The sequence below is a fragment of the Typopeltis vanoorti genome, chromosome 16 (assembly GCF_054136105.1).
Source record: "Typopeltis vanoorti isolate ZY-2024b chromosome 16, IOZ_Tvanoo_1.0, whole genome shotgun sequence".
NCBI lineage: Eukaryota > Metazoa > Arthropoda > Arachnida > Uropygi > Thelyphonidae > Typopeltis > Typopeltis vanoorti.
The window spans coordinates 42,336,498-42,360,452 of record NC_143564.1 but is presented as its reverse complement, the minus strand read 5'-3'; the positions used below and the strand labels follow the sequence as shown (position 1 = coordinate 42,360,452).

At 36.5% G+C, this 23,955-nt stretch overlaps 1 protein-coding gene across 1 annotated transcript in view; it reads right to left on the bottom strand.

Moving 5' to 3' along the window:
* The window catches only part of Nup54 (nuclear pore complex protein Nup54), a 166,128-nt gene that overhangs the window by 54,976 nt on the left and 87,197 nt on the right, over positions 1 to 23,955 (bottom strand). The window contains exons 7-8 of the mRNA XM_090406142.1: positions 22,754 to 22,950; positions 5,324 to 5,472 (exon numbers count right to left, since the gene is read on the bottom strand). Of these exons, the coding sequence (XP_090262268.1) occupies positions 5,324 to 5,472; positions 22,754 to 22,950 (346 nt within the window). The remainder of the gene's footprint in view (positions 1 to 5,323; positions 5,473 to 22,753; positions 22,951 to 23,955) is intronic.

Below are 23,955 nucleotides of genomic sequence, written 5' to 3'. Positions count from 1 at the left end.
CAAGAAGTGCTGGTGCTAGATATAATGTATAAGATTGAACGTGAAATCTGTCGCTTAGCGCTGGAAACACCCAATAACATCAGACTTAACGTCGCCAACATCTTCACCTCCAAAAAAGTAATTATCTTCCAGACAACTCGCTGCCCTCAGAAAATTACAGAAAGAAAAAAGTATCATCATCATCATCACCAGAGAGGATAAGGGTAATGCTACCCTTATCCGCAGTTATCCTTAATGTCACAGAATATAATAAAAGAATTTTAAAAAAATTGAGATTATTCTCCAAGACTGAGCTACCTACATCCCACTAGAAACAGGATTCCACAAAAACTCAAGTTAAAAAATTAAAAAAACCTTACTTAAAAAAGTATCCTCCTGGCTGCCAGATATTGAAAAAACACAAATCTTTCAATTCTCATCCCCGCCCAAGATATGCAGTTTACCAAAAATCCACAAACCTAATTACTCCTTTAGATCTATAGTCAATGCCACTGATGCACCTTGCTACAAACTGTCAAAAGCAGCTGGCTAACTCTCTGACCCTCCTCACTGGTCTTACCACATCCTATGTAAAAAAAACTCTACCCATTTTAAAATCTTAATTGAAAATCTAACTTTAAATAATACAGACATACTGGTAAGCTTTGACATCACCTCATTGTTTACAATATTCCTTCAAATGACACCTTATCACTCTCAAGAAACATTTTTCCTTCTGATATCTAGCACTCTTTTCCTTTGCCATCAATTCTGGTGGCAAACCTCAATGCTTGTAGATTTTGTTCTTGGAAGAACAAAATCTACCAGCAGATAGAGGGAACCACTATGCCCCCCCCCCCCATTTATTTACATGGAAAATTTTGAAAAACGAGTCATAGACTCAGCCCCTCTCAAACCGTTTATCTGGCTAAGATATGTAGATGATGTGTTCTTTATTTAGCCTCATGGCCCAGACACATTACTCCATCCTCAGTCACCTCAATAGTCTACATCCACGAATCCAGTTTACAATGGAAAAAGGAAAACAATAGTTTACCCTTCCTAGACGCTTTAATAATGGTAACCTTTTCTTCTCTGTATATAGAAAACCTATTCACACAGGCAGATACATTAAAGAACTCTCCCACCACCACCCCATCTCAACAATATGGCATTACCAAAACTCAAACCAACAGAGCTCACAAGTTTTTTTTTCCAGTGGAACCCCTCTTTCAACCAAACTCAACCACATACAAACCTTCCTTTCCAATTTCCAATGGCTACAGCGATTACAGAATTAAAAAAATAATCAGTTCCTTCCCCATTTCCTGGCCATCTCTTCAGAAGGACTTCAGAAATGCCATCACCATACACTACATCCACGGCACATAAAAAAAAATAGCCTGGTCCTTAAAAGAGTACAACCTCCAAACAGCGTTTAAGCCCCACCATAAACTTACTACCCTTATCAGTTCCACCAAAGATCAGCTCCCTTCTCTCTCAGTGCCTGGACTATATAGAGTACCCTGTTTCTGCAAGTTGGCTTACTTTGGACAAACAGGCAGATTAGCAACCATCCATTTAGAAGAACACAAATCATACATCTGCAATCATGACTATGGTCGATCTGGCCTTGCAGACCATGTTTTGGATATAACCCACAGGATCTCCTGGAGAAAAACCACCATGCTCCACCATGATAAATTTAAAAAAGAATGACTGTTTTTAGAATCTGCAATAGCAGTCAGAAATCAACTGAATTTAAATAAATATGGTTGCATAAAACTTCCCAAAATCTGGAAACTTTAATTATCAGAGATCCCACGTTATATCCTAGGCCACCTACAAATGTCCATAGAGGGCACACCACTTAGATAGGACTTGAGTCACCCACATGTTTCACTTAGTAGTGTATTGCATTTGAGTGTGTTCTTACAAAAGTTATTTGTAATCCCTGAAGATGTCTCAGTGACTGAGACAAAATATTGGAAGCATTAAAATTAGTTTTAATCCTTTCCCAGTGCTGAAAATATTTCATTAAATCTCCAACATGTCCTCATAGCACTTCTGACATTAATTTAAGCTAATGTAACCTTCTGAAATTTAAAGGATGATTCTAAATTTTTATTTCATGATCTTTTCTTGTTTTTATATAGTTCTGCCAATCCTTTGTGTTTTTTTGTCAGTGCACAATTTCCAATTTTTTGTGTTATATTTTCGACTATTTTGATTTGTTACATTTCCTGTGATTTGTTCTGTTTCTATGGTATTCTCATATAATTTATTTATATGTTCTTTGTTTATTTTGCTTATCTTTGCTGAGAGGGCATCATGGGCAGAGTCAAAATCAGGCTTTTCAGGGCTTTGACATTCTGGACCGATTCTTTCCATTTATTTCTTATTAAAATGTAGTCAATACAATTTTCGGCGACTCCATCCGGTGATGTCTAAGCATATTTATGGGAAGGCCTGTGGTAGAATTGAGTGTTGAAATGAACAGATCATTTTGTTTGTAGAATTCAAGTAATTTTTCTCCTCTGTTATTTCTCTCGTCTATTTCGAATCCACCCATGACACCCTTCATACCTGGTGAGTGTTTCCCTATTTTGGAGTTGAAATCTCCCATGATTATTAAGATATCTTTTTTATTAGTTTAGTTCATGAAGTCTTGTAGTTTGTGATAGAAGACATTATTTCTTCATCATGTGAATGGTCTGGTGCATAGATCTAAATTATTTTTATGTATATCCCCTCTTCCTTTAATCAAAATCATTCTTGGTCCGTGTGGCTCAATGGCTGTGATGGATTTTATAAGGGTATTTTTTACTAGCAAGCCAACTCCTCTGTGGACATGATCATATCTTCCTGAGTAGAACAATCTTCTGCTTTCTAAGTCTATAGCTCCTTCTCCTGGCCAATGCATTTCCACAAGACCAATTATATCCCATTTGATTTTCTCCAATTCCTTTTCCATTAATCCCAGCTTTCCTGTCTTGTAAAATATATTGAGAGTTAGGAGGTGAGAACACTTTTTGGCTAACCACACTGCATATTTCCCAACTGCTTCCTGTGCTCCAAAGGCAGTAGCATCTTCTCTATTTGGATCCTCCGAGTTCGTAGGGGTTTATGGCAAACTGTCTGCAGTCAGCCTGCCATTCTTCTGCTGCAGCCTTTGGTCCACAGCACCTTATTCCTTATTTGGAGTTAAGCCTGAATAAGGAATGATTTATGCAAAATAATTTATATAAATAGTTTTATGCAACCATATTTATTTGAATTCAGTTGATTTCTGAGTGCTGTTGCAGATTCTAAAAACAGTCTTTCTTTTTTAAATTTACCATGGTGGAGCATGGTGGTTTTTCTCCAGGAGATCCTCTGGGTTATATCCAAAACATGGTAGGAATATGGTCTCCCCCAAGGAAACCAAATGAAAACTAACCGATCCAATTACAGACTATAATATAACCAAGTGTATATTACTAGTAGACATACAGTACCGGAATATCTATAATAGCGTTATTATTAGTTATATCACCATCAACAAATTTCTGACATGTACTTTTAGGAGTATATTGACTATATAGTATTAAACAAAAAGTTTGCATTTTTATAAACACAATCAACATAAATTTGTGTGTAAAAAAAATCAACAGGTACACTTCATAGACTGTATAGCTGGTTGTGGATGATTTATACATATACATCTGAAGGTTTAAATGTACAACACAATTTGTGGTTTAATGGTTAAGTCCATAAATTCTCCAGCAAATTATTTTAAGAAGGTATACAATGCATAAAATGGGAAAAAACATCAGTAAGTTGAGTTTAAAATTTAGGAGGTGAGAACACTTTTAACCTAACCTAACCTAGCAAAACTAGGAAGTAGGTAAACTGAAGTATGCTTATTTTCATTTTGATCAAACAAAAGATAAAAATAAGAATTAAGAAATAAGAGATAAGAATTTCAAGATGTTTTTATGCTCTTTCTCACCTATCTCATTAAAATTAATGAATTATGCTGTAGCTAAGTGGCATACAATAAACCTTGGAATCTAGAGCTGATGAGACCAGTTATTGAAAGTCTTCAGAAAATAAAGCTAATCACAGTAATTTCTAAAAATGGTGACTATATTATAATAAATTTAGTTTAATCCTTTATCCAAGTGCGAGCAAACAAAGTTTGCGCCTGAAAGTATCTTCAGGACTGGGGTAAGGTAGTACAACACCGTGCAACTCGTTGCAAAGGTGGAGCAAGCTCACTATCTCAGTATCTCCCATAATGCAAAACACATCTCCTTGCGGATATGTATAATGTTATGCATTCAGGGAAGGGCCATTACCCAGACTAGTTGACCTTTATTGAGGTCTCTTCAGTGGGAGCCAGGCCCAAGTGGAGATTCCAGACAGAAGCATTAGCAAGGTCGTCTCTACCTATAGGAGTTGCCAAACGGTGTGCCACCTTTTTATTAAATTACTCTGGATTTTGAGAAAGATGTTGAAAATTTATTTTTCACTTGGTTAGACTATAATAAATTTAGTTTAATCCTTTATCCAAGTGTGAGCAAACAAAGTTTGCACCTGATCTCAATAAAGGTCAAAACTAGTCTGGGTAGTGGCCCTTCCGTGAATGCATAACATTATACATATCCACAAGGAGATGTGTTTTGCATTATGGGAGATGCTGAGATAGGAGTGATGTTAACTTGCTCCACCTTTGCAATGACTTGCATGGTGTCGTACTACCTTACCCCAGTCCTGAAGAGACTTTCAAGTGCAAACTTTGTTTGCTCACACTTGGATAAAGGATTAAACTAAATTTATTATAGTCTAACCAAGTGAAAAGTAAACTTTCAACATCTTTCTCTAAATCCAGAGTAATTAAGGTGGCACATCGTTTGGCAACTCTTATAGGTATAGATGACCTTGCTAATGCTTCTGTCTGGTATCTCCACTTGGGCCTGGCTCCCACTGAAGTGACCTCAATAAAGGTCGAAACTAATCTGGGTAGTGGCCCTTACCTGAATGCATAACATTATACATATCTGCAAGGAGATGCGTTTTGCATTATGGGAGATACTGAGATAGGAGTGATGTTAACTTGCTCCACCTTTGCAACGACTTGCATGGTGTTGTACTACCTTACCCCAGTCCTGAAGATACTTTCAGGCGCAAACTTTTTTGTTTGCTCACACTTGGATAAAGGATTAAACTAAATTTATTATAGTCTAACCAAGTGAAAAATAAACTTTCAAGGTGACTGACTATATTAGTGTTAATATTCATTATAATTCATTAATTCGCTGTTCATTAATAGACAAAAAAAAAAAAAACTGAAAGGGATTACATCTAATCTTTCTTGATGCTGCTTATTTTCTTGTTCCTGGCATTTTAGTCTCCTCTGCAGTTCACTAAAACCAATCATGGGAACGGGCAAGAGTTTTGCAGGATCAGGGTTATCCAGTTTAGCTTGCTGCCATAAGCGATTATCAATTCCTTAAATACAACAGACAACTATTAAAATCAACACTGAAAGCTGTAATTTCCTTGTTTTAAGTTTTGATGAACTATATATATAATTATATACTGAATAAAAGCATTTAAAAAAAAACTAGTTTCAAGTAGCACCAGTGACATAGATGTAGACTGTAATATCATGTACACATGAGATGCTCATTACTAATGTAAATAACCAAATATTTTGATTTAAAACTTGCAGATCATCTTCACTGTAATTCAAAAAGGTAGTTCAAAATTGTACATGTCAGGCCATGTACAATGTGAATGTGCAAGAGAACTGACATTGCTTCTGATGAAGTTGTTCAACTTCATCTCAGGTATGTCAGGGTTCCAGGTGAGTTGAAAGAGGGAAAGATTGCATAAAGGTGGCTCCAAGACATTGGTAGCAAACTACACACCAATTAATATATCTGGAGTGGTTAAAATGTTGGAAAAGTTGGTTAAAGGCAAAATTCAACATTAGGTAGATAGGTATGCAATAGTCTATAGAGGACAAAATAGCTTTGTAAAGGTAGATCCTGTCTTAGTAATTTACTCACATTTTATAATAAAGTGACAGCATAAGTGGATAAAGCAAATGGCTACACCATGATATTGCTGGACTTTGTGAAGGCATCTGACAGAATACCACATGAAAAACTATTACAAAAGTTGGAGCACATGGGAATGGATAAGAAACTAGTAGCATGAATGGCTGACATATACCAGAGAGTAGTATAAGGTGGAGTGGAATCTAGGAGAATGACAATGACTAGTGGAGTACCTCAGGTCTGTGTACTAGGACCACTACTCTAACTTGTATAATGGTATAGGGATATTGGATGTTGAAAAACATGCTAACAAGTAAAGACAGAGAAGTTATTATGCTCTTTCTAAGGCTATGATTCAGCCACATCATGACTACTGTGGAAAGATTAGCAAAACAAGTGTTTTCTGCCAGATTGGCAGGAAAAAGACCTAGAAATATAAGACCTGATAATATTGGAGTCTTTACAGGTAACAGACTGATTTGGAGAAAAATTGTGTAGGAAGTTAGTAAGGGTGTAAATTTTTCATGCAGTACTATCATATTCTGTACACCCCTTGAGGGTATACATCAGGAATTTGATGATGAGGAAAGTTGCTGTCATGTCCCTTCTTTTCCACCTATCAACTAAACTTTGTAACCAACAAATCTTCAACCTGTACTCATAGGAGCATTCTACAGACCTGTCACTACCTTAGTCACTCATCTCTGAATCTTCTCTACCACCTCTTGATCTCCAAGAAACCCACATGACCTAATCTGTGCACAGTAGTCACGATGTGGCTGAATCATAGCCTTAGAAAGAGCAAAATAACTTCTTTGTCTTTACTGTCATTCACCATCTATGCAAAAAACGAGAGCTCTCATTTTTTGCTTTTTGCATGGACGGTGAATGAGTGGAATGGATTGGCCAGAATTAGTTGACAGTTCTCTGAAAGGTGAATGGGTTTGAGGAGAGGTATGATAGGCTTTATGTGTATAATAGTTAGTTTGGGTCTTCCATGATAAGTCTCTGGACTCCATCAAAATACCATATAATAATAATAATGACGACATTTGACCTGAAAACACAGCGACTGTCAAAACTAAACAATGATATATGTAGGTTGTAAGTTGTTTTTCATAAATTATCAGGAATAGACAATGAGAGAGAGAGAGAGATGAAGAACCTTGAGAGAAAGACATGAAAACTGAAGATAAGGATATTCTAGATGTCTGGAGTAATTACTTCAAAAGACAAATAAAACAAGCAGTGACAAAACATCAGTAATAAAATTTCAAAATCAATGCAAACAGGAATACATATTAATACTAGAGGTGGAAAAAGCCATCAAAAACTTAAAACATGGAAAGGCAGTTGGAGTAGATGATATTCAACCAGAAATGCTTAAATATGGAGGTATGAAAATTTTGTCATGACTATGCTGCATAATTTAGAGTACCTTGTCAGAACATTGAATTCCAAATGATTGGAGTAGAGCTCTCATAGTATCCATCTATAAAAAGTTAAATAAAATTGATGCGAGAATAACAGAGGAATTTTCCTACTGAGTGTGCCTGATAAGATTTATATAAGTATACTTAAGAAAAAACTAAAAAAATTGTGGAATAGAAATTTGGAGAAGAATAAGCTAGGTTCTGCCCAAACAGAGCCTGTCAAGATCATAATTTCACACTTTACTACAAATAGTTGAGAAATCATTGGAATATATCAAAGATCTGCAATTAAGTTTTATAGATATGGACAAGGTATACAACAACAACAACATGCCCAGAGTAAAGCTTTTCAAAATGCTACCATTATATGGGGTAAATGAAACATTATAAAGAGTATATATTTAAGTTGTAAGTCAGTCAGAATAATTGAAGGAAATACAAGAAGATAGTTTGATGTAAATCAGGTATTGGACAAGGGTACAGGCACACTATCTTCACTCTTAATCATCATCTATATGGATTGCATTTTAAAGTAAAGTGACATTAAACCAGATATTAGAAACAGAAATATCAAACTAAGCTCTTGCTTTAAGTAGATGATGATGATGCACTCATCTAGTGAAAGTCTTCAGGATTATTTTACTAAATTGGATAACACCTGTAACAAATTTGGTATAAAAATTAGCAATAGTTTTGGTCTCATGCAGTTAGCACAGTCAGACCAAAACTATGAAAATAGGCAAACACAAGAAAAACTTCAACTACATCCTCAATGGCAAACCTCTATAACAAGTACAATATTTCAACTATTAAGGCACAGTTTTTAGTGAAGATGACAAAATATAGATGCAAACAATAAAATAAGCAAACCTTGTATAGCAGAGCCTGAGGTGAAATTTATATGAGCAAGAGAAAAATTAGCAGACAAGAACTAAAATGTTTATTCTAATTTTGACTTATAGATCTGAGAGATGGGTTAGAAATAAAGCAATTGATCAAAGATTAGAAACCAGAGATATGAGAAAACTAGGGGCTTAAACAGATAGCATCAGTGGTAGAAGCATTAAAAATGTATTGTTGGCATTTAAAAAATATGTGAGCAGGGATAATCTAAGATGGTATGATCACTTAATTGGAGTGGATGAGGAAAAGTTAGCAAACATGCATGATGCCAAGATGGCAGGGAAAAAGACTTGGTGGAAGACCAAGATCTAGGTGGATTGATTCAGTGAGAAGTGCCTTAGAAGACAGATTTGTTAGATGTAACAATATTGGAGTGCTGACAAGTAACAGACTAATCTGGAGGAAAACTGTTGATAGGAGATTAGTAATAATGTAAACTGAATCATATAGTACTATCATAGTAGCCTGTACACCCCTTGAAGGTACATAACTGAAAACTGATATTTCTATGATCTCTTAACTATTTGTCTTGACAACATGTGTTTTAACTGAATGCATTTAGTTTCTCAGTCTTCTTAAAAATGATAACCTTGAGAACTTTCAATCCACCTATATTGCAGTTTTCCTCCGGATCTTCTTCCTGCCAACCTAGCAGGAAGAAGATCCGGAGGAAAACCTGGCAGAGAACACTTGTTTTGCTAATCTTTCCTCTCTCATTCTGTTTAGGTGACCATAAAACTCGAGATTAGCTCTGCTAATGTATTTCTGGATGCTGAAAATGTCAAGTTCTTTCCTAATATCCTCATTTTTAATATGATAATGCCATTGATGCCATCAACCTTCTAAATTATGCTGTCATCATCATTCTCAGGTGCAAGGTGTCATTATAACAAGTTTTTTTTCAGGTTTCTCCATCTTCAGCATTTCTCTTTTAACTTTTTCTAATTAAATGAAATATCATCAAGTAATGTACTGTATATCCAAGTTGCTCTGTTATTTTCCCCCTATCCTTCCTTTAATCCATTTTTACAATCTATCTGTTATGTCTTCATATATATCATATATATTATTACAATTGCCTTCAACACACAGCTCTCTCTAATATCAGCCAATGAAAAAACTAAGGTGCAAGCAAATAAAGTGTGTGTGTTTGTGTGAAGTATCTATATGATTTTACACTACTTTTATATAGAAATAGATGACTTCATATCAAATTGCTCTAGTATCCCATAATACAATCACACTTTCTTTTGGATATGTATACTGCTATGCATTATGGGTATAACCACTAGTAGATCAGTTTTAACCAGCACTTTTATTGGGATGGTACGGCATACCAATCTTTAATAAACTGCGACATGTGACATACAGATGCAGTACACTTAGAAATTTGTAATATTCAGCAATTTTTTTATACGTTTATCTAGCATTCAAACAAGCTTAGTTATTTAATGAAATCTGCATTCATGACTGTCTACTGTAAAGACTTTACTATATAAATTTTCATTCAAAATTATCATATATATTTTACTTATTTTTTACATACTTGTATAGTTTGTTGTTCTTATTCCAAAAACCTTATATGAAGCAAAAATATCAGATCCATTTATTTATTTATTTATTTTTTAATTTATCAATTTTTCCTGCTAGCAAAGTATGAGTGCCAATACCTGTTGTTTTACAAAAAGAGCACTGGTTTTAACCTTTAGTGAGGTCTTCTTAGCAGGAGTAGATCAACTGCTATAGCAATTGATGTGAAGTCATCTGCCTCCATAAACAAGTAGCCTGCCTAGTCATGAAGATACTTCAAGTATGCTTGCATTTAGGTAAAATATTAAAAAACAAAAATTTCTTGTCTAGTATAATTTACTTTGTAGCCAAGCAGTAAAACTTTCAGCAAAAAAACAAAAAATTATAATTAAAATTCACATTTCAAAAGGCAGTAACTGGGTAACAGGTCTCATTACCTGCACTGTTAATGGCCAGCAATATGCATCTCTCTTATCCAATCAGGTGATTTCAACACTTCAGAGTCAATGCCTGGATTCAACAGTTTTTATTTTTAACAGTTTTAACAATGACATACAAGCCAAGCATGCTGATTACTTACAACTTTACAACACCTTCTCAGAAGAGACTATCCAAGCAGGAGAAAAATTATGCTCCAAGATGGCAGAGGAAAGGCATTCCTCATGAAAAAATGAAATAGAAGCTCTTGATATGACCTATAGTAACAGAAAGGCATGGAACTTTATCAACAGAATTAGGAAGGATTTCACTAAGCCATATGAGCATCTGCACGTAACAGCTAATCAAATTGTTCACCAGCTGCTGCTGAATGGAAAATCCCTAAAAAGCACACAAAAAAAAGATACTTAGAACCCCAAGTGAGGAACAAAATATGATTAACTCAGATTTCACCATTACTGAACTCAACACTGCCATAAACCTATTAAAACCTAGAAAATCTGCAGGCCATGATGATGTCTGTAATGAACAGATTAAACATTTTGGAAACAGGACTAAAGAGTGGTTATTAAACCTATACAACACTTGCCTCAGAACCTTAAGGATACCAACTATCTGGAGGCATACCAAAGTGGTGGCCTTTCTGAAACCAGGGAAAACTCCAACAGAAGCAAAAAATTACAGACCTATATCACTACTCAGCAACCTCTTCAAACTCTATGAACGATTAATTTTGAATAGGCTACAACCCCTAATCGAATCCCATCTTATTGCTGATTAGGCTGGCTTTAGACCAGGCAAATCCTGCACATCACAAATTCTTAACCTCACTCAATATATAGAAAATGGTTACGAGCAAAAACTAGCCACAGGAGCAGTCTCCATAGACCTAACTGCAGCATATGATATCATAAACCATCCCACACTCAGAAATAAAATATACAGAATAACTAGAGATTATCGCCTTGTCCTCCTGATCCAATCACTCTTAGAAAAAAGACGCTTTTACGTCGACCTGGGGGGGGGGGTAGGAAGAGCCACTGGCACCTCCAAAAAAAAATGGCCTCCCCTAGGGAAGTGTGTTATTATTATTATTATTATTATTAAACAAGACCTCACGGAGTCAAAGACTCATCTAGGTCCTTTTATCTCACACACATCTCATCATACCGGGTCTTAAACACATTCAAACTCCTTGCAGACACCACACTCTCAGGCAAGGCATTCCAATCATTCACAACTCTGCACGAAAAAAACCTGCCTCTCACTCCCCTACTCACACCCTCTTTATACAGTTTCCAGGGATGACCTCTGGTTCTCCCCTGATCTCCCACTATTCGCTGTAGAACTTCTCCACCATTGATCCTATAGCAACCCCTTACCAACTTGTAGGTCTCTATCATATCTCCCCTCTTCCTTCTCTCCACTAGTCTCTGCAAATTACATCTTTTCAATCTTTCCTCATACTCGACATTCCAGAGGTCAGAAACTACCTTAGTCAGTCGCCTTTGGACCCTTTCCAACATCTCCTCATCCTTCTGAAAACCAGGTGACCAAATCTGGGCACAATAGTCCATGTGTGGCCTAATCAAAGCCTTATACAATGGAACAAGAATCTCCCTACTTCTACACGTCAGTGTCCTCCTCATCATTCCCAGAAGTCTTTGTGTTGTCTTCACAATTTTGGCGATGTGACCCCTAAATTTTAGATCCTTATCCACTATCACTCCCAGATCTCTTATTTCCTCTACTTCCAACAATATATTCTTACCAAGCATAAATTCTGCATCCCATCTTTGTTTTCCAAATTTTAAAACCTTACATTTTGCAACATTGAACTCACACCCCCATTTGCTTGCCCAATCACTCAATTTATTCAAGTCTTCTTGCAAGGCCACAACATCTTCACTACTCTTTATGGTTCTTCCCAACTTTGCATCATCTGCAAACAACTGAATATCTCCATCCAAATCTTCGCCAATATCATTAATATACAAGTTAAATAGTAATGGCCCTAAAACAGATCCCTGAGGCACTCCACTAGTGACTTTCCTTTTCCTGGATATTGCACCCCCATACACAACTTGTTGATACCTATCAGATAGCCAGTCTCCAATCCAATGCACTAATCTAATATCCAACCCCATCTGCTCTAGTTTGACTGTCAACTTATCATGAGGCACTCTATCAAAAGCTTTTGCGAAATCCAAGTATATTACTGTGTATCCTTCTCCTCTGTCCAAGGAAGCAGTCACTTTATTGTAATAAGTAAGTAGATTACTAAAACACGACCTCCCTTTAGCAAATCCATGCTGTCCATCAAAGATTATACCATTGTTGTCAACCCAACTCTGGATTCTAGCTCTCACAAGCTTCTCCAACAACTTAACCACAACACCTGACACACAGATAGGCCTATAGTTTGATGCTTGAGTTCGATCACCTCCTTTATGAAGTGGCACAATCTTGCCCTCCTTCCACTCTTTAGGGACTTGACCAAGTGCAAGACTCGTATTAAAAAAATATGTCAAGGCAGGTGTCAACTCTCTGGCACATTCCTTCAGAATACGTGGTGATATATTATCAAGTCCCACAGCCTTATTTACATCTAGTTTACTCAACTCCCCAAACACCTCTTGCTCACTTACAGTCAGTCTCTCCTCCCCATCATCAACTGCTCTTAATCTCTCCATGAAGTCACATTCACAAGATTGAAAGATCTTTATGAACTGCTCATTAAGTATCTCCACCACACATTCTGCAACAGCTGTCTTTATACCATTTCCTCCAATCAATGTCATCCTTCCATAATCATTCTTTCTTTTGCTGGCTACATATCGAAAGAACTCCCTAGGATTCTTTTTAGCTTCATTAGCTAACTGCTGTTCATACCTCTCTTTAGCTACTCTCACCAACCAAGTCACTCTCCTTGCCTGGTCTTTGTAGAACTCATGAAATTGGTTACTTCCACTTCTCTTATGCTGCCTCCACAATGCCCTTTTTCTCTGTATTGCATGCTTAATCTCTTTATTCATCCATCTCACACCTAACTTATTTAACCTTCTCACCCGTGGTATACATTTAGACATTGCATCCACTAAATATTTTTTGAAAATCCCCCAAGCTGCATTGATCTCTTTTCCAGCTAACTCCTCATTCCATGCTACACCTGCAAGCTGTCTCCTGAGCTCTTCATAATCACCCCCCTTGTAGTTCCACATATACCCTTTTTTCACAGGGGTCCTTGCACTGCTGGCAACCACCCAAGTAATCACCTCATGGTCACTTTCACCAATTGGTGGATGATTTGATACCTCATTGATAATTACATCCTCCGATGAGATGACCAAATCCAAGACCCTTAATCCTCTTGTGCCCTCTGTTACATACTGTCTGAGGTAGTTATCCCTCAAAAACTCAAGAAACTCATTTTCTTTACTTCCAGTTGCTATCTCTTCATTCCAGTCTATATTGCCATAATTAAAATCACCCATAATGATCACCCTTTTCTTATTTGCTTGGCTTATTTGACTATACATTTCACTATCACCACCATCCACATTACCAGGTCTATAACAACATCCCACCAAGTATTTGATTCTATTCACCTCTATCTCACACCATACTGCCTCAAAACCACTGGCCCCATTTCCCCCTTGCATCTCTACCTTGTATGGACATAACTCTTTCTCTATCATCAATAGCACTCCCCCTCCCTTTTTACCCCTTCTATCCTCACGAAACACATCATACCTTTCCATCTCTATTCCTGTCAGGATGTCATCCTCATCTAACCATGTCTCACTTATTCCGACAATCTCTGGGTGCACAGACGCAATTAGTGCAACCATTTCATCCGCCTTGTTTCTTATACTTCTAGCATTGGTATACAAACACAACAACTCATTTCTGGATCTACAGCTAGTTCCACTGATACCACTCACTCGATGTGATCTCTCCATGCTGGACTGGGGCCATTTCCCTTTCTGCTTCTTCATTTTAGAACCCTTTGCAATTCCATCTGTTTCCTTTTGATCCCTGATCATCCCATTACTTTCCTGCCTACACATTCTCTCACCTCCTCTTGGAGCATCCACCTTTCTCACGCTGTGTATCCCTGTCCACCCTGAGCCTCCCCGTTTCCCTGCTCCTCTTGCACACCCATTCTCTCATTATCTATACTCATACCACTCACTTCCACATTCATTTCCACTCCTTCAATCTCTCCTGTCTTACTCTCCTGCTCTTCCACATCACTCCCCTCTTGATCTGATTCATTCTCTCTATTCACTTCTCTACCTTCCAGCAGCAGTCTCTCCAAGCGACTCACACCATAACCACTCAAATGCAGTCCATCGCTCCCATACAGCTCACTTCGTCCCTCAAACTCATTCCACACATTAACAAACTGTACTCCCATCTCCTCACACATTTCAGCCAGAATATCATTCATAATCCTTGCTCTCCGCCTCATTTCACCACAATCATACCTAGGCAACACACTGACCACCCTTCCTGTCACACTATTCTCCTTTATCTTTCCAAGCAGTCTCCTGACATTCATTTTGACATGCTCTTTGTTCTCTCTCAAATCATTTGTTCCAATTAATACAATTAACTCTTTTGCTCGTTCCCGCCTCATGTTCAATGCCTCAATCACTCTACTCATTTTACCGCCTGGAAAACATACCTTGTGCATTTTATCCTCTAGCACACCTTTAATAATGGAGTCGCCATACAACGCCACTCGCTCATCTTTTGTTAACTCTTTCATGCCATCATGATTTATTTTAATAGTTTTGACCTGCATTCTCTTAATTTCATTCCGCATCCATTTCATTTCTTGCTTCATCCAATCCAATTCACCTTCTGAACCTCGCGACACATTCACTCTATCATTAAATCTTTCTAACTTTCTAACTCTCGACCCTCTCTTCTCACTTTCCCTCTCATTCATCCTTCTTTGTTTCCGTACTTTCGGTCCAACATACGTCCAACTTTCACTGTCATTCTTCTCACTTTCACTCTCACATATCTTTCTTTGTTTCCGTACTTTCGGACTAACATGCGTCCAACTTTCGCTATCATTCTTTTCACTTTTACTGTCATTCATCTTTCTTTGGTTTAGTACTTTCGTTCCAACATGCGTCCAACTTTCGCCATCAGTCATTCTTTTTTCGCTATCATTCATTCTTTCGATTTTTTTTACTTGCGGTTTCTGCACCACGCCATTTCTACTTTCATTCGTTCTCTCAATTTCGTTTCTTTCCGCCTCACTTTCGTCCCTTTTAACATCCGTTACGGTTGTCAAATCGCTCTTTTTCTTTTTTCCTGATTTTTTAACATTTTTTTGCCTGTCTTTCTCGCCATTCTCTTTCAAACGTGCACTCACGACACAATCGGTACTAGCACTTTCTGTCATCAACTTCATATTCGCATTCATCAATTCCTCGTTCAGGTCACATTTCGCACACACCCTTCTTCCATCCGCACTAAACATCCACAAATCATTTATGTAATCGAAGGAATACATATAACAGACCTCACACTTAACGAACCTACTGAAATCCAAATTAAAATCATGGAATGACAATGCAGCCGCCATTTTTTTTTTCTCTGCAGGTTACTAGGTCTAATATTAACGTTTTCGTATTTAGTTTAAGCAAGAAAAAAAAACCCACACTAATACTATCGGTAGCGTACAACGTTTACAGCCGCTCTTACTTAAACAATTACGCATATATACTTAATTATTCCTAGTAAAACCATTACTTTTCAACATCTATGTCAATGATCACCCCATCTTTCCAGGAACTAGAAATTTTATCTATGCTAATGACCTTGCCGTAGCTACTCAATCAAAAAAATTTCACGTCCATTGAAACTACTCTATTACTTGCCTTAAATAGTCTAACCACATACTATACCAGCAATCAACTAAAACCAAGCCCCTTAAAAACCCAGACTGGCTTTTTCCACCTTAACAATAAGGACGCCAACAGGAAGCTACAGATTTCTTGGGAAGGCTCTAAAATAGAACATTCCTGGAACCCAGTCTACCTCGGTGTGACTCTCGATTGCACCCTCTCATATAAAAGCCCACATAGAAAAAACAAAGGTAAAATTGAATGCAAGAAACAATATACTAAGGAAGCTTACCTACTCCAAATGGAGTGCAGACCTAGCCAACTGAGATCTGCCTTGGCCCTTTGCTATTCTTCTGCTGAATATGCCTGCCCAGTATGGTCCAGATCCTGCCATGCTGAAAAACTTCATTCAGCATTAAATGAAAGCTGCTGCTTAATTACAGGATGCCTGAAACCAACACCACTAAAAGACCTGTATACTTTGGCTGGTATTGCACCCCCCCTTCAATTCAAAGATCTGCATTCTCAGCTGATGAAAGAAGCAGACAAATGAATGATGAATGCCACCCACTATTCGGCCAGACCGCAGTGCCCAAAGACTAAGATCCCGACATAGCTTCCTGGCAACTGCTGAACCACCTAGAAACCTCCCAGAGACAAGATTTCAACAATGGCTTACACTATATCCTGAAAATAATACTGGTATTCCAACAGCTGAACATCTTCCACATGGTGCCCACTTGGATTAAAATACTTGGAAAAGTCTCAACAGACTTTGAACGACAGGACGCTGCAAATAAAACCTCATCAAATGGGCCAGACAATTGTGAGTGTGGGACAACCCAGTCCATGAACACCTTCTTTCTTGCCCCTCTCTTCTATCACCTTGCACAAAAGAGGATCTTATATCCTGCACAGAAAGAGCAGTTGATTGTGCAAGATACTGGAGGAACATCTAACCATATTATCACTAAAAACACGTAATAACCACAGTAATGACTATTTTTAGTGATGAATTCACCACAGGTTTCGTTATATATAAAAGGAAAAAATCTAACCATATTGATTGTATATATGTTACGTATAGTTTCCTTTTTTCATATTTAATTATTATTTCCCTGTATAATTCATCTACCAAATCTAGCTAATCTCATTGTAATATATCCAAATTTGTTGTAAATCATGTTGTACCACTCACTTACTACTGTACTACTTGTGTTTGGATATGGGGGGGGGGGAGATGCAGGATGGTGCCCTTTTTCACATTGCAACCCTTGTGAAGTGGTTGCCTCAGACATTGGCAACCACTTCACAAAAATGGCAACTAATAATTCTGTCTGAGGACAGAATTATCAGTTGCCATTTTTGTACAATGTGGGTGGTGCACTTGCCAGATCTGAACTCCTGTGACTTTTGGCTGTGGAAACATCTCAAAGATGTCTATCGTGGGCATATAGGCAACTTCGTAGACCTCAAGACCAGCATTATATGCCATATTGACAACATTTCGAGTGAAAATCTATGTTCTGTGCTTGAGCATGCAATTTTGCGATTGCAGCACATTGCCGACAACATGTTGTCATTGTGTAACCACACAACATGCTGTGTATACCCTATGTTTTGTGATATTTCGAATTACCCACTAGTGTTGCAGCAGCATATATCACCCTAGTCGCAACTTTTAGAACTAACATATGGTTTTTGCATAAAATAAAATTCATTGCCACACAAATTAAATAAATTATTTTGGTGAGTGTTATCCAGTTACAGCCTTTCAAAATGTGAACTTTAATTATAATCGTCCTGTGTGTGTGTGTGTGTGTGTGTGTGTGTGTGTGTGTGTGTGTGTGTGTGTGTGTGTGTGTGTGTGTGTGTGTGTGTGTGTGTGTGTGTTTTATCCCGTCACCATTATTTTTTCTGCATTTATGTAGTCCAATAACTGTAAAAGTTATATATTTCATATTTCAGCAGTTTTAGCTGAATGTTTTACTCTAGCCATCTTTCCACAATCTACACTTCTAAAAATTTTTACTACACCAAACACCGAAATACACTCATGGCTATCTTATCCTAGATATTTTTTACAGCTGCTGTGTCACTACTGCTTGTTTCCTTTAAGGATTTAAAGCAGGCATGGGCAACCTTTCTTAGTTCGAGGGCCAAATTATCATTCTATCTCAGAGTTAAGGGCTGGACCAAATTATTAAATAAATTAAATTAATATTAAATAAATTAAAACAAGTTGCTACTTCATATTTCATTTATTTATAATATAATGCTTTGGTATAAAGCTCTACATAAATTTTATAATATAATGAACGACTTAACAATTTAATGTGAAGATTGGCCTTGTACTTCAACTACGAGACTATCAATATTGACATTAATATTACTTAAGGATAATTGCACAGAATTTTTGACGTTTTCGTCTGTTATTCTTGTCCGAATTTTTGATTTATTGTATTTCATCCTCGAAAAAACTGTTCAAACATATATGTGCTGCCGAAAATACAAATGATTTTTCTTGAAAAGGCACATAAATTTGTATATTTTTCTTCCACCAAATACAATGTATAAAAATCCGCCAAAGCAATGTTGTTAAATTGTGATTTTAGCACTAAATCCGCCTGAAGCTCAATAAGTTCCATCTAAGTTTTCTAGACATTATTTACATCGGCATCCATTGGACGAGCAAATATACCGAATTTGGAGTCTTTGTTTTTGAAATCAGCAAACCTTGTATCAAATTGCCCTATTAGTGCCTTCAGTTCATCTCCATAACAATTAAAAGGGATATTTTTATGAGTTGCTAGAGTAGGAAAATGATAACAATTTTTAGCTCTTATCTGACTTTCCAAATAACTTAGTTTATTACAAAAAGCTTTGACATGTCCATGCAGTTCATGAACCAATTGTCCTTATTTTTGCAATTTAAGATTCAGGTCGTTTAAGTATCCGGTGACATCTACAAGGAATGCGAAATCACACACCTACTCATCTTTTACTTGGTTACAGCATTTCCTTTTATGTCCATAAAATCTGCAATGTCTTGTCTCAGATCATAAAATCGTTTTAACATTTTACCTTTACTCAACCACCTCACTTCACAATAACAAGACACATCTTCATAATCCGAAAATAGGTCTGCCAAATACTCATTAAATTGGCGGTGATTAAGTGCACGTGACTTAATAAAGTTAATAATGGCTACTACAACTTCCATAACATTTTTGAATTTAATCTATTTTGCACACAGATTTTGTTGGTGGATAATGCCAAATGAAACTTTGCTAAATTTTCTGGATGGATCTGTAGTTCTATTGCTCTTTCATGAACTATTCCAATAAATCCCTTCTGTGCACCAACCATTGCGGGGACTCCATCAATGCATATGCCAGATAGTGAACTCTTTAAGCCTAAATCTCTCAAAGACTGTGTTGACTGTTTCAAATATATCTTCACCGATAGTTATTCCTTTTAATGGCTGAAGCGCCAATAATTTTTCTGTGATGTTGAAATCCGCATCAACTCCTCGAATAAATATTGCTAGTTGTGCTGTGTATGAGGCAACGGTGCTGTCATCCAAAGCAATTGAAAATGCTTCCAATCTAGCAATCTTCTCTTTTAAACTTTTTTTTGATATTATCAGCCATAATTTCTATCTGTCGGACAACAGTACGTCTCGACAAACGAATATTCTTGAAGTCTTTTTTCTTTTCAGGACATATTATACTTGCAACATCCAGCAGAGACATTCTTTGATAAATTCTCCTTCACCAAATGACTTAGAATGCTTACCGATTTTTTCGCTTACCACAAAGCTGGCTTTGACAATGCTGTGGTGCTGTGTTCTTTGCTTGTTGAACATTTGCTGCTGGGTATCCAAGTTCTTCTTCAACTTCTGTATTTCATCTTTTCGTAGTTGTCCATCAATTTTTGGGTGATCCGCATGTCTCAAAGTAAAGTGTCTTTACAAGTTGTATTCTTTGTTGACGGATACGGATTCGTTGCACAGCAAACATACAGGCAAACCTTTATTCAGAATAAAATAATAATCCTCCGTCCAGTTGTCTTGAAATTGACGATTCTCTGCATCTACTTTTCTTTTTTTTTGCAATAACCCCTGACATTGTCCCAAATTTATAAGCGACATTCAGAAATGTCAAACAAATCTGTCTGCTACACCACAGGCAATGAACAGAAAACAACATCAACGCAGGCACCGAACAGAACATAACATCAATGCAGGCAGTGAACAAAGCACAACACCAATGCAAGTACCAAACTGACACGTTCACACACGCCGCTAGTCAAAGTGAGAAAGAGACCTTGGTTGGAGAAAACAGTGTTTGGCGCAAGTCATGTGACGTCAGCTTAATGTGAGTTAGTAGAACACACCATGTTTTCTCCCACCATGAATCAGACAAACTTCGCTGAAATAGATTAGGGCCAGATCCAGCCCGTGGGTTGCCCATATGTGATTAAAAGAATAATTATTCAAAAAAATCCAAAATATCCATATAACAGTTTTATATGCCTTATTTGTTTCCTTTTACAATATCTTTACTGCAGAATATTTTCATGATATTTATCTTCTAAATTCTTCCAAAAGTCATTCTAAGACTTTTCCTAAGCTATTTTTACAGTTTATTTGCATTGCTCTCTCTATATTCTCTCCAAGTGCCTGCTGACTTGCTAGGAACTAATTTTCAATATGATTTCTTTTCCTGGACCACCTCTACCTTCTGAGTGCACCATGAAGTTCTGATTGCTCTGCCCTTGCAACATCACCACCATATGCTTCTTTGGCTGAATCAATCAAGATTTTATTCAAATTTAGTTATTGGGTCACATTATGCTATAAGATTCAGTCATTGTTAAATATGTTCACTTTTCAGCAATATTATTTGTATATTTGAGTGTATAGTTTAATCTTCTACTTTTACCCATTTTCTTTCAAGATGATAATCAAGTTTATCCTCTTGAAAATAAACACTTATCACTTCCTATGTAACATCCTTATACACCCTACAAAATTAGGAAAATCTCTTGTGTAAAATGGAACAGTTCACAGCTACAGAAGTAAAATGCACAAGCCTATTTGGACACAGGCAATTAATATGTACCTGCTATCCAGCCAACAGGCTGTGGTTTCAAATTCTGCTGTGGGCATGGGTGCTTGTAATTCCTTTAGGTAGATGAATTTCAATGCCTGGAATGGGATCACTGCCCCAATGATTAGAGGCCTGAAGTGGCTTAAAGATTTCCATGTTTGGTAGGCAATAAAAAAAATAATTTAAAAATATACAAAAAATAAAATAAGAAATGATAAAAAATCCTTAGCCCAACCAATATTAATGTACTATAGATTTACAACCTATTGCCACTGAAATTGACAAAAAATAATGATAAAAGTACTATGTTATAAAGCCATATATATTGCACAATAAATATCATTATATTCAAATAAGATGACTATAATATGAAAAAATTGCATTACAAAATGCATAAATAATATAATATAAACATAATAACATAATATAAATATCAAAAGGAGAAATTTGGGATAAATTACTGTGAAAGTTCAAAATGTAAATAACACACAAAAACTATGAATGTTGATTTTTTCCAACATGTTTGTAAAAAATGTTATACAATAAGCAAAACAGACAGCGAAATGTATGTTTTACTGAAAACAGCTTAAAAGAAGCTACTGCGGGATGCACACACATCTGAATGGTTTGGTCAATTTAATGATGGAAGAACAACTGAAAAATGATTATGCTCCAGAAGACTATCAACATCAAGAAATTACAAAACTGAAAAAAAAAATCATGCTATTTAGTTGAAAAATAACTGATGATGATGAACAGTATGCAAAATAAAGGAAACTTTTCATAGGCTTAACAGCTCAACTTGTTGAACAATTCAGTAAAATTCTTGGTGTGTGTGTGGAGGCATAACATATTTTGGTCCAAAACAGAACACACACCATGAATTCAACATTCCACATTCACTTTTGGATGTAGTGAAAAGAGATTTTGTTCATTGTTTCAAACACTGCCAACACAATGAAGAAAGTGGTGCTGCAAAAGGACTTACTACAAAGAATACTATTGCTGAATCCTGTATCCTATTTTTCATGCAATCAATCTGAAATACCTTTCTGAAATATCCAAATGATGCACGGACAAGTAGCTAACATACATGCTCTAGAACTAACAAGCTGTGGGTTTGGATCCTACTATAGACATGGATACTAGTGAACAACTTTAGAAAGAAGATGAATTTCATCACACTAGATAATGAAACCTAAAGTTGTTATATGTTTCACTTACTCTATGCTAAAGTGACTTGAAAAAGTTGCACATTTGGCCACTCATTTAGGCTTTCCAGATTATGTAAAAAAATAATAATAAATATATAATAAAAACCTTCAGTTTATTATATGGTACTAATGTACTAATGGTTTACAACTGCTGGTAAGTGGGAGTGATAAAAAGAAAAAGAAAAAGATAATTAGGTTTCACAAGCAATTTTCACAAAGTCTGTCTACCTGCAGGAGGATTTTCCATATAATATTTCAAGTATTCTTTAGTTGGAGCTGTTTTGGAGATAATATTTATCACTGCTAAAGAAGCCAGCTGCGGTTTTACAGTAAGCTGCTCCAGGAAGGCACACAACTCTGGGGTTGGTATTCGTCTTGATGTTCCGGTTGGGAGTCTTTCTAATAAGTACATCAATACTTCTGTCCTACAAGAAAAGTGACAATATCACAAATACTTAAACATGAGACGACTTTATCAAATACAGAAAAAAAGTATCTGAGTTACGAGGGCTGTTCGATAAGTCCGTGTAAAGTCAAAGAGATGGCGTCAGCAGTACGTATCGAGGTTTTTTTTTTTTAGTTGCTGGCAACTGTTGGAGGATCACCCACTTAGTTTCAGTCAGACAGATCTATTACTCTGTATCTGGCATTCATTAATCGATCAAGTACTGTGATTTGTGAAAAATGGATGAGAAAGAATTTCATGTAGTGATTAAACATTACTGTTTGAAAGGCAAAACAGCTCAGGAAACAAAAGCTAAGATTGATAAACATTATGGTGAGTCTGTGCCTTTGATTAGAATGGTTTATAAGTGGTTTAGTAACTTTCAAAGTGGCCATATGAGCCCAAGCGACACTGAACGTTCTGGACACCCTGTTGAGGTCACTACTCTAGAAATTATTGAAAAAATCCATGATATGGTGATGGATAAGAGAAGATAGGTGCTTGAAATTGCTAAGGCTGTGGGCATCTCATGTGACCGTGTACATAATATTTTACATGAACATTTACATGTGAGAAAACTATCTGCAAAATGGGTATCAACTCACAATGGATCAAAAGCGTCAACATCTGACCTGTTGACTTATCGAACAACCCTCATATGAGTATATAAATCACATTTATATACTCATAAGAAAAACTCTGGCTTAAAGGAGTCAGTTAAGCCTCAGTATTTGTAATAAATATTTTCAGAGTGCAAAGACAAATTGTAATACCCATCTCTCTCTCACTCTGTGAGTGTGTGTGTGTACATGCGCTCACACAATAGTAAACATATAGTAAAAACTGACTGTACTTGAATGCTGTCTAATACTCCATGATTTTTATTTTATAATAAAAATAAGGAAATTCACAATCTCCACATAAAATTTAAATTAAATCATTTTATAAGATTTCAGGTTATTTAAACAATTTTTGTAACTTAAGC